Genomic DNA, 12,202 nt, shown 5'->3' on the forward strand with positions numbered 1-12,202 from the left:
AGACCTGCTGGCATAAAACAAACAAAGATGAAAGGGAAAGCATCTACTAATTCACCTTCAAGTATAAATCTTGAAGCGTTAAACACAAACTTTAACGAAGTTGGTGATAAGTTGAATGATTTGTGTAGGGAATATTTCAAGCATTACCCCAAACTTTAACCCCACTGTGATCATACACTTAAGCATGGTGGCGTCCAAAGGGGAAGAAGATAGAGCAAAAGAGTTGCCAAAAGGTTTTAGAAACTTGTAAACCATTCACGAGGTGAAGGTTACAACCCTTAACGATCCAGGAGATCGTTAACTCCAATAGGTCTAGAACCATGACTGGTAGTTCGGGGATGAAAGTACAAATCCAACCTAAAAAAGATTTTTTTTTTTTTTTTTTGGCAATTAAAAATTTTATTAATCACCAAGAGAACAGGAATACACCAAAAACTAGCAAAAGCTAGCAGCCAAAACACCAACAAAGAAGCCTACAAACTCACTTTACAATAAGGATCTCACATTGCCTATCATTACATCTGGAAGCTACTTTAAAGGAAATTTCTCTCATCAATGCATCAGCAGACCTATGATGTTGATTAAAAACCACTTCATTCCTCTGGATCCAAATCGCATAAATGCTCTCAGCAAAAAACATTAAGAACAGCTTATGTTTAGGAGTCCCTTTCTTACCACACTTGGTAGCCCAAAGCAACTCTGAATCAAAGGAGCCAGGATTTCTCTGGCAATGCAAAATCTGAAGCACAGCACCCCAAATCTGAGCAGAAAAAGTACATTTGAAGAACAAATGATCTATAGACTCAGCAACATTACCACACAACTTGCACATAGTATCAGAAGTAATTCCCCAAGCAGAGAGTCTATCTAGGGTAGGCAGTCTATTACAAATAGCCAGCCAAGCAATAAATAAACTACGTGGAGAAGCCTGATTATTGCAAATTACCCTGCTCCAGCTGACTTTATCATGAATACCATGGAGAAACTTATACATAATCTTAATAGAAAAGCAACCCCCTTTGATAAAATTGTCCCAGCCACCAGCATTCTTGATCAGATTCATGCAGTCAAAAATTTTCTTCAAAGCCCAAGACATAGCTTGACAATGCACATCATCTAAATTCCTGCCTCTGATATAATAAGCATCAACCCACCTGACCCAGAGCTTATCTTTTTTGCATGAAATAGCCCATAAGAGCTTACACATAGCAGCTTTATTCCACAGCTCCATATCCTTCACATTCCAACCCCCAGCAACCTTTGGCAAGCAGAGCTGATGCCAGGAAACTAAGGCCTTCTTTGAGGCATCAGTGCTACCAATCCATAGAAAGATCCTGCAGTATCTTTGAATTTCTTTAATAGCCTTTTTAGGGATAATAAAGATTTGACACCAAAACGATTGAAGACTCAGCAAAATTACTTTTACCAGTTGAAGTCTTCCAGCATAGGATAAGAATCTAGCAGTCCAAGATTTGGCTCTTAAGAGAACCTTATCAATGAGGGGCTTACAATCAGCATAGGAAAGTTTATTGGTGGCAAGAGGAACCCCAAGATACCTAAAGGGAAAAGAACCTTTAGGAATCTTAAGGCTATCAATAATTTGTTGTTGTATAGACAGGTCAACACCTCCAATATACACATTGCTTTTGTCCAAATTAGCCTCAAGACCAGAAGAGCAAGAAATTTTTTTAAAAGCAAGCAGAAGCAGCTCAGCAGAAATACAGTCAGCTCTACAAAACATGAGAAGATCGTCTGCAAACATTAGATGAGTGATACCAAGCTTTTCACACTTGGGATGAAAATTGAAATCGGGATTGCTCTTTAGATGAGTCATGTTCCTTGAGAGATACTCCATACCTATGGCAAAGAGATAAGGAGAAAGAGGATCGCCTTGTCTTAATCCTTTTTTTGCTAAAAAAAGGGGGACTAGGTTTCCCATTAATAAGAATACTATAAGAAACAAAGCTCAAACAAGCAAAAATCCACTCCAAAAAAAGCTCAGGGAAGCCCAATTCTTGCATATCACTCCTCAGGAAGCCCCATTCAACAGAATCATATGCTTTTTTAAGGTCTACCTTAATCATACATCTAGGAGAAATATGCTTTCTAGTATAGCCCTTAATAAGCTCAGTGGATAAAAGAATGTTATCTGAAATATGTCTTCCCGGGATAAACCCAGCTTGACATTCACTTACCACTGTATGAACCACTTGCTGCATTCTAGCTGTCAAAAATTTGGAAATGATTTTGTAAATAATTGTGCAACATGCAATAGGCCTAAAGTCCTTAACTCTTGAAGGGTTGGGAACTTTAAGAACCAGAGTCACTGAAGTAATATTAACCTGCCTCAACAGATGCTTACTCTCAAAGAATTCCTTGACTGCCTTGCAAATGTCAGTCTTAAGAATAGACCAAGTATGCTTGAAAAATACAGCATTTAGCCCATCTAAGCCTGGAGCTTTACTATCATCAATTTCCTTTAAAGCTGCTTCAATTTCAGTATCTGTAATAGGTTGACAGAGAAGAGTTCTATGAGCAACAGACAATCTGGAACCATTTCTCATAATAGAAAGATCAATCATTGGAAGCTGAGGAGCACAAGAACCAAGAAGCTTCCCATAAAACTGCAAAATTTCTTGTTGAATATCATCATGAGAAACAAGTTTCTCATTTAGATCATTATACAAAAGAGAAATTCGATTTATCCTATGTCTCTCCTTGACTGAAGAATAAAAGAATTTGTGATTTGAGTCACCAATATGCAGCCATTGAATCCTAGACTTCTGTCTCAGAGCAGTTTCTTCAACTTTAAGCCACTTCTTAAGATCACCAATACACTGATGTTCCATCTGCCAAAGCTCAGAGTCATGAATATCAACTTGTAACTTATTCTGAACATTAGCAAGCTTTATTCTAGCATTATCGATTTTATCATGAATGCTCTTGAACTCTTCAGAATGTAAAGTTTTAAGCACCACTTTCACCTTTTTCAGCTTAGACCAGAGAGTGAACATAGCAGTCCCCTGAACATCCTTCTTCCAGCAGTCTTCAATGAAAGGTAAGAAATCTTTATGATGGACAAGATAATTGAAAAATCTGAAGGGTCTACCACCACCATGAGAATCAGCAGAAAGAGTAACTAAAATTGGACTATGATCAGAGATAGACGGGTTTAAATAATAAGCAACAACATCACCTTTATCTAGCATCCAATTACTATTACCCAAACACCAGTCAATTCTACTAGCAGTGCTAGTCATCACACCTCCCTTGTGCCAAGAGAAGAAGTGACCAGCACTTTTCAATTCAGAAAGATTACAGTCAGCAATACACTCAGCAAAATCCTTAATTTCAGCCATAGAAACAGCAGCTCCATTAATTCTATCAGAAATATGGAGCATAGAGTTAAAATCACCTGAAATCAGCCAAGGAACTGCACCTATCATGTTCTGAATATTCCTTAAGTCAATCCAAAGTTGTTTCCTAGTATCAATTGTGTGCAAACCATAGACAGTAGAAAAGAAAAAGGTATTGTTATGTACATTATCCACAACCTCACAATGGATCACCTGCTCAGAAACAAAAAGAATAGTAACTCCAATACTACTAGATTGCCAACCCAACCAAATCCTGCCTCTATCACAAAAAGAATAATTAGTTTCCCAACTCCAATGTCTGCCTAATTTCTTCATAACTTTCTCTTTATTTTTAGGTTTAACTCTAGTTTCAAGAGGAGCTATAACCTTAATATTATTAGCAACAACCAACTTATTTACCTCACTAATCTTAAAAAAGATTGAACCTGCCCTAATAATAGGCCTCTACTTTATTCTGATCGTATTCATGTGCGCTTTCTGACTAACATGCAATCAATAGGATTAACCCTAAACCTGTTTATCTATGTTGGTTGAATATTAATGCACAAATAAAACTATTATTGGCGATCACTTGAATTATAATCATATTAACCTAAACAAGATTATTAATTATCTTATTAAGCGTTATTACAAGTACAAATTTCCTTTAAACATGCATAAAAGGCATGATCAAGCAATAACAATAAATATACATCAAGCAACATGATATTAACAAATTATATATAAGTTATCCGTCAATTAACAAATAACATGAAATAATTCGTAAATTAACAAATTACGTTAAAGTATATAATTCGACACAACAATAATCATAATCATAATCAGCATAATCATGTTAAAGCATAATACTAATAGCAAGATCCTAGGGATGATACTAACAAGATTAATAACAAACCCTAGCATGTCACTAAACATCAAAGATCAAATATATAGCCTTAACATGATACTATCATAAATATTAGAACAAGAATAAAACATCACAGGAATCACAATTGTCATATTTGATATTAGAAATTATAGTTGCTACCCTAAACATGATATTAGGAACTTATTGTTGTCATTCTAAACATCAAATTAAGAAAAACATCCTAACATGATACTAGGAATCAAAATAACAACCTAGACATGATTTCTATATCATAATAACGATAAATCATTTAAAGTACTTACTTGGATGCCTCGTATCTTTTCTAATAACAAAATACACAAGGTAGTAGCTTCAAGGAAAATAATAATAAAACAATTAAATCAAATAATTGAAATAGAGATTAAGAAAGTTTAGACTAGATTTGGGACCAAACCCTCATAAATCAAACCTTTCACGTCTAGGGCGAATGCAACTTCAAACTATGTTAGGTGTGTCTAGATCTTGTGAATGCGGAATTTTGTATGCAAAAGTCTAGTTTAGAAAAGAGAGAGAGATAGAGTAATCAAGAGATTCTTGATAAGAGTTGGTGATAAGAGAGAATTAGAGAGAATTGATCATGAGAAGAATTGATGATTGAAAACGGAGGTTTTAGGAGGCTATTTATAGGGAAAATCAGCCTGATGTGATAAAAAAAACGAATCAGAGTTTCGAAAAGAATAAAACACAATCGCATTGTCAAACACGCGCGTTGCGCCAAACGCTGGACTCTAGCGCCAGACGCCACAGGCGCTGGTTCTGTAGTTAAACGCTGGAAAATAGTTTTTGCGGATTTTGTTTTTATCATATCTTTTGATCCAGAAGTCCAAATAAGTCATATAATATATCGTTGGAAAGATCTTGAATTCTACTTTCCAACTCAATTAGAATCAAATTAAAATCTTTTTTAGATAAAAAGATATGGTCGAAATAGTGGAAGGGTGTCAATTTTTGATAGGGTTTCATATCTCATTCATATCTTTTCCGTTATAGCTCGGATTTAATATTATAAAATATCATTGGAAAGATAATTTCAATATCTATCCAACCATATAAAATTTGGATAAATATTATGCGGCATGAAAATAAAATCTGAATATATTCCACTTCGTACAAAACAAGGATTCTAAAAAGGAGTAGTTTTATTCAATTTAAAACTCTTTGAAACATAATTATCAATCCTAACTCCATTAGGACTTAAGAGAACCTTCTAGAATATTATAGAAGAATATAATCAATCCTAATAGCTTTAGGAATGATAATTAATAATAGGCCCTCCTCTAGATCATTGGGCCGCATATAAAAACTAAACCGGGCCCAGTTTAGTATTTTGGCCATAACTTCCTCATTATTCATCGGAATTGGGCTTATAATATATCGTTGGAAAGGTCTTTTCAAGACATATCCAAATAAATTATTATTGGTCCCTTATCATGGACAAAACTAAACTGGAATGCACGTTTTTTATAAATAAGGTAAGAAAAGAAATATTTTCAAAAACAGAAAGAAGAGATATTTTAATAAAAACATACTCATCACTAGACTTTTCACACTTTCGCTTTGTTCGATAATCAAATGACATGAAAGGTATTCATCACTGGGTTTGTTTTTGGGGATACACATTTGGGTGTCTACAATTTGGGTGGGCGACTTCTGGATCAGTTGAAGGAAAGAGATTAAATTTAAAAAGCACAAGTTGAAGAAAAGAAAAGGCAAAAGGATGAGTCCATGAAGTTTAGAATGTTAGAAAGATTAATGTAGAAGCATGTTCTTCATGAAGTTGAATAAGAAATGTATAAGAAACTTAGAGATGAATTCAGTAGTAGATTTTTTATTTGATTTGATTTAATTTGTCTGATTGTACCGAGTAATCATGATTTGTTATTACAACTATGAGTTGTATGTTTTATTATTATTGTAACTTTGCAGAATTATTGTCAATGTACCTTTTTAATATGAATGTAATTTCTATGTATTAATATGAACTTTATATTTACTAAATTGAGTTCAAGTCTGTTAATGTTACTTTATATTATTGTGATAATGTGTAAGATTTCTACCCATGACATTTCATCTAACCAAAATCTTATCTTCTGACATCCTTTGTTTTATGATCACATATCATTATCTAAAATCTAATCTTCTGACTAACCTTATCGTTTTTTGTCTAGATAATTTATCAGATTGCTCCCACGACATTTCATCTAAACCAAATCTTATTTTCTGTTGGACTTAATGATTTTGATGATGACACAACCTCACTTACTTACAAACTAATAAGTGCTTGATTGTTTAAGTGTGTACTCGGTTACAAAGACTAGGAGAATGAAGTGTCTTGTAAAACTACCATGAGGAACAAGAAGGCCAGAAGCAGAGCTAGCCATATAGAAGAGTTCCCTCACAGGAGTTGGCGCTTCAAAAATGAAGACTGGAGAAGAGAAGGTTCCCTCGGGGAACAGAGCTTCGGAGAAGAAGCCTCATCAGAGAAGAGAAGTTCCTCCCAAGGAACAGAAGCCTCGGAGTAGAAGCTTCATCAGAGAACATGAAGACTAAATATATTTTTATATTTTGGGATTTATGTAAGTATAAGATATTAAATGGCACTCGAAAAATCTGTGTGGAATTGGTCTAAAAGATAAAATATGTGCATGCTAGTTTTTAGGAAAACTGTTATCATTTAAACGTTTATCTTTTTCTCAAATTAAAAAGATTTTATTTTATTCCTTAATTCTGATTTTCTAAAAATATCTTCTGCAAATAAAATCTCCCACGTTTTCTAAAAACTTGCGGCCTACTCCTCCATGATTTTCTTCAAGTCATGGTCTTGCACATTGAGGAGTTCATGTTTCCTTTATTTTAGGAACATGATCTTCTTAGTGGGTTGGAGTAGTGGCGTAATGAAATTGCTGCACAAAGAGGATTTTCCAAAGCGTTTATTGATCTATTAATAGCCATTAATTTCTGTTGGAAAAACTCACCCTTGCTCACATAAGTTTTCAAGCTTCAAATCGAGTCAAGTGTCAATTCCACACAAGTTCATTAGAATGTTCTTAATGTTCTTATACTAGAGTTTGTTTTTCCTTTGAGTTGTAATTTTGGGAATGGGGAAGTTTGAGTGAACGTTTGTGTATGAGAAAGAGAAGTGAGAAAGAGAAGAGAAAGAGAAGAGAAAGAGAAGAGAGAACAGAGAAGCGAGAAGAGAGAATAGAGAAGTGAGAAGAGAGAAAGAGAAGAGAAGAGTAACAAGTTGGGTGACTTGTTCCTCAGGGTCTCAAGTTCGTAGAGGAACTTGAGTTTGAGTCTTTAGCTTGTAATAGGATCATTTTGCCCTATTATAGTGAAGATTATTTTCCCAAAATCCCAAGTGGTCGTGGTTTTTCTCCTTGTTAGGGCCAAGGAGTTTTCCACGTAAAATCTCTCTTGCATTCTTTAGTTCCTATAGTTAATCTTTCAGTTCCTTTAGCTAACTTAATTTTAATTCCGCAAAAAGTTTGGCTAATCTCTCATACTACAATTCAACCCCCCCCTTCTTGTAGTATTCTTTGAAACAACATTTTCTGACATCCTTTGTTTTATGACCACATATCATTATCTGAAATCTAATCTTCTAACTAACCTTATCGTTTTTTGTCTAGATAATTATTAGATTGCTCCCATGACATTTCATCTAACTAAAATCTTATCTTCTGACATCCTTTGTTTTATGACCACATATCCTTGGGAGAAATCTTATCATCTGACTAACCTTATCCTATTTTTATCTATAAAATTCATAATATTACTCCCAATAACATTACATCTATCAATATCAACCTTTTTTCCCTTTAGCGTTAAAAAAAAACAAAAAAAAAAAAAAAAAAAAAAAAAAAAAAAAAAAAAAAACCTCAAAACCTTCTATTTCAAATATTGTTTGGTAATAAACATAATATGAATTTCGATTCAAACTCTTCAAGCTCTTTTTCTTCGTCTTCAAGTTCAAATGATGAAATCTATGATCAAATGGTCATGAATTTTATCAACGAGAGTCATCGATTACAAGTAATGCAAATGCAATACTTGTAGCCGTAAACAATTCAGTCCAGTAAAATGAACAAAAACATCAAAGAAAACGAAGAGTAACTGTGCCGAGAAATTGTGAAGCAGCTCACGACAATTTAGTTTCAAATTACTTTAGTGACCAACCAGTATACGATGAAACCACATTTAGAAGGAGGTTTCGTATGCGAAGACCCCTTTTCCTTTGCGTTGTCAACACATTAAGTGCAACTAACCGTTACTTCCAACAACACCCAGATGCTACCACGCGTCTTGGTGCTTCACCCCTTCAGAAATGAACAGCAGCCATACGTATGTTAGCTTATGGTTGTTCTGCTGATCAACTAGATGAGTATCTGAAGCTCGGTGAAAGCACTGCTAGAGAATGTCTTGCACAGTTTGACGACGGAGCTCAATTTGCAAATGAGTACCTTCGCAAGCCAACATTGGAAGATATCCAACGCCTCCTTAGAGAAGGAGAGGATAGAGGTTTCCCTGGCATGTTGGGCAGCATTGATTGCATGCATTGGGTCTGGAAAAATTGTCCAGCTGGATGGAAAGGAATATATCAAGGAAGATCTAAAATGGTGACTGTTATTTTAGAAGCGATTGCGTCCAGAGATTTATGGATTTGGCACGCCTTCTTTGGGACGCCTGTTGGATCCTGCAACGACATTAATGTACTTCAACGTTCTCCGGTGTTTGATGATATAATATATAATCGTGCTCCACAAGTTCTGTTCACTGTTAATGGAAATAATTACAACAAAGGATATTATCTCACAGATGGGATTTGTCCAAAATGGTCGGCATTCATAGACGCTATTGCAGTCCCACAAACCTTAAAGGATAAATTGTTCACTACACGTCAAGAGAGTGCTAGAAAGGATGTTGAGCGTGCATTTGGTGTGTTACAAGCTCGATTTGCAATAATTAGGAAGCCTGCTTTGGCAGGGAGTGTAGAGTTGATGTGGAAAATCATGATGACTTGCATCATCATCCACAACATGATAGTTGGAGACCAGCGTGATACATATTTAAATTATAAAGATCCAATTGAATTCTCCCAAGAACAGACTGAAAATATGTCAGGGTCGTCCTCAACTAGAAATGCAACAACATTTAACGTAACTCCTGGGCAGTATGATCATAATAATTTTAGTTGATTGATAGCTTCAAGAGGGGAGATTCGCGATAGACAAGTTCATGAGGCATTAAAGAACGAATTGGTTGAGCATTTATGGGCAAGGTCAGGGAGCTCGGTTGAAAATTAGCATTTTAATAATTTTAAATTATGTGTGTTATTTTCATTGCTTATTTTCATCCGTGTATTTCATATTTTTAATTTATGTCTTTTAGTTCATGTATTTCGTATGTTAATATTTTTTTATATTAATGTTAAAATGTATTAGTTGACGTATTTTTGTTTGATTAATAATAATAATAATAATAATATTTTACAAACTAAAATAATAATTAAGTGTGTAAATAGGAGAGAAATATATGGTGGGGTATATGTAAATAGGAGAGAGTATATGGGAAAGGATACTCATTGATGTTGAAAATATTTAAGAAAGAGGATAAGTAAAATGATGGAGATAGTGGGAAGTGATGTGGAAGAAAGAGAGTGTGATGTGTCAAGTGGAGGAAAGGAGTTAGAAATTGGGAAAGGATTGTTGCTTACTCATTGATGCTGGTGCTCTTATATCCCCTTTTAAAAACAAAAACATTTATTTACACAATTAACCTACATTACTAATTCTAGTCCTCCTTAAATTCACCTTTGGGGTTAACTTGTTGGGCTCTTAAAAACTCTTTTATTCACAACAAGTTAGTCCAATACTTTTAGTGATGTTGATCTAATTTGAAATACTTTATACCCAATTAATAACTTATACTTCATCCATACTTTTATTATTGCACCACTTGCCTTTTAAGGAAATTTCACAAATATTGCACCATTTCCATTTAAAAAACAAAATATGTGGTGTTCATACTACAAATATCCAATATACCCTTACTTTTAACATGTGATTCTCTACTTTATGTTTACTTCGCATGGATTTTTTTTTTTTTTTTTTTTGTATTTTTACCCTTATCTCTTTATTTTTCCCACTACGAAAAAATGTGTACCCAACATGTATTGTGCAATAATAAAAAAAAACGAAGGAAGTATTATTTTATCCACAGTTATCTATATTTAAATAATTACTTCATTTAAAATAAAATGAATAATTTTAATTTATAAATAAAATAAATATTTTATATATAAAATATTATAAAAATACGAAGCATTACAGTCCTAATATGTCCATTAGCAATTAATCGAAAACATCACAAACGTCAATATCCATTGAAAAGCCCAGCAAAGATTAGCCATTACCAATTAGTGATGTACGTTTTACCAAATTACATGCAAGACATACTTGAAAATAAAAGATGTAAGACTTGAAAGTAAGACAACTACCTACAGCATATCTATAGATGCAACATTTATGTCAAGTATCAGCCTCCTTCTAATCTATGACTAGTCTTCGAGGGCAAGTGATTTCCCCACTCCCATTGTTAAATTCCTAACTTCATTTCCCTTCATCACCATTTCAATTTTCTCAAGTAAATTGGAGTGCAGATATAAACTGTGGGAGTGCAGAAATCATTTTCTGCCTTCGAGGGCTACATTCAGTATGTCGATAGCCATTGACACCAGATTTCGAGCACTATCGAGGAGAAGTTAAGAGTATTAGACTCTGCGGCACATCAACCACTAATACAACATCATAAATGACACAAATATCATTGGGTTTTAATACTTCCTCCGTTCTTTTTTTATTGCACCATGAGGGATTTCACGCTTGTCAATGCATTGTTTTAGCTGTTAATATCTTCTATTATACTTTTGTAAAAATTATAAAAATCTGATATTTGAAAAGAAGATTTCGTGACGAATCTAACTAGATCTCTCATGACTACCTTTTTCCTAATGGTTAAATCACAAATAATGGTCAAAGAACATTAAGTGAATAGTGTCAAAGTCCAAATGGTGCAGTAAAATAAATATGGAGGAAGTAACATATTTCATTGTTGATAATCTAATCTAATAAATAACATTGACTAGCAAAGAAGCAATGTACTAGCTTTAGAAAACAACATGATTACTAGATTCTGTATGCAATCCACTATTTCAAGCCCCTAATACAGAGAAATTAAACATACTTTTTCCAATGTAAAACCAAGAATAATTGATGAAACAAGTCAAATAATGAATAAGTATAACAATCAACCTTCAAGTTACAAACTTTTTCACCCAAATTAAACAACAATTACAAAATCTATAGCATCATTGGAATAAAAAAAAACCCACAATAAAAATTCATCAATTCACACTTAATTAAATCAAAACAATACAAAAGTTACCACCCATATTATTCAAACCAAAAAAGAACCAATGATCAATTCATACATATAAAAAAAAGAACGCAGAAAAGAGAAGAAGGGTTTACAGTCACATTTTTCGCATTTTCTCTCTCCACTTTTGTGTTTTTTAATTGAGCTTTGGTATCAGCTTTCACAAATGAAATATACACACAAAAACTAATAAGACTAAAAATTAACTTACATTACAAAAAAGAAGACTAAACTCACAATTGAAACCCTATGATCACAATCACATAACTATAAAACATGAACAATCAATCAATTTTTTGATTGCGTAAAGTAAAACATGAATATTTCAAAAAAAAAAGTAGAACATGAATAACAAAAACAACTTGAAGATTCACAACAAATGCAAAACGAAATAATTAATAGCTATTTGAGCATAAACTAATAATAAGTGAATCAAACTGAATTCTTGCTTACTATAAAAAACACTAATAAAGGATTTAAC

The 12,202-nt window shown here is 33.6% G+C and overlaps 2 protein-coding genes across 2 annotated transcripts; one reads left to right on the forward strand and one right to left on the reverse strand.

Moving 5' to 3' along the window:
* Positions 1-481: 481 nt before the first annotated feature.
* On the reverse strand, positions 482-1,762 carry LOC145574380 (uncharacterized). The gene has a single exon (XM_081632159.1). The coding sequence runs from the start codon at positions 1,760-1,762 to the stop codon at positions 482-484; it is 1,281 nt and encodes a 426-aa protein (XP_081488285.1).
* Positions 1,763-8,630: 6,868 nt separating this feature from the next.
* On the forward strand, positions 8,631-9,482 carry LOC145574395 (uncharacterized). Its single transcript, XM_081632180.1, has one exon. The coding sequence runs from the start codon at positions 8,631-8,633 to the stop codon at positions 9,480-9,482; it is 852 nt and encodes a 283-aa protein (XP_081488306.1).
* Positions 9,483-12,202: the final 2,720 nt, after the last annotated feature.

This window comes from Chenopodium album, chromosome 2 (assembly GCF_948465745.1).
Source record: "Chenopodium album chromosome 2, dcCheAlbu1.1, whole genome shotgun sequence".
NCBI classification, from domain to species: domain Eukaryota; kingdom Viridiplantae; phylum Streptophyta; class Magnoliopsida; order Caryophyllales; family Amaranthaceae; genus Chenopodium; species Chenopodium album.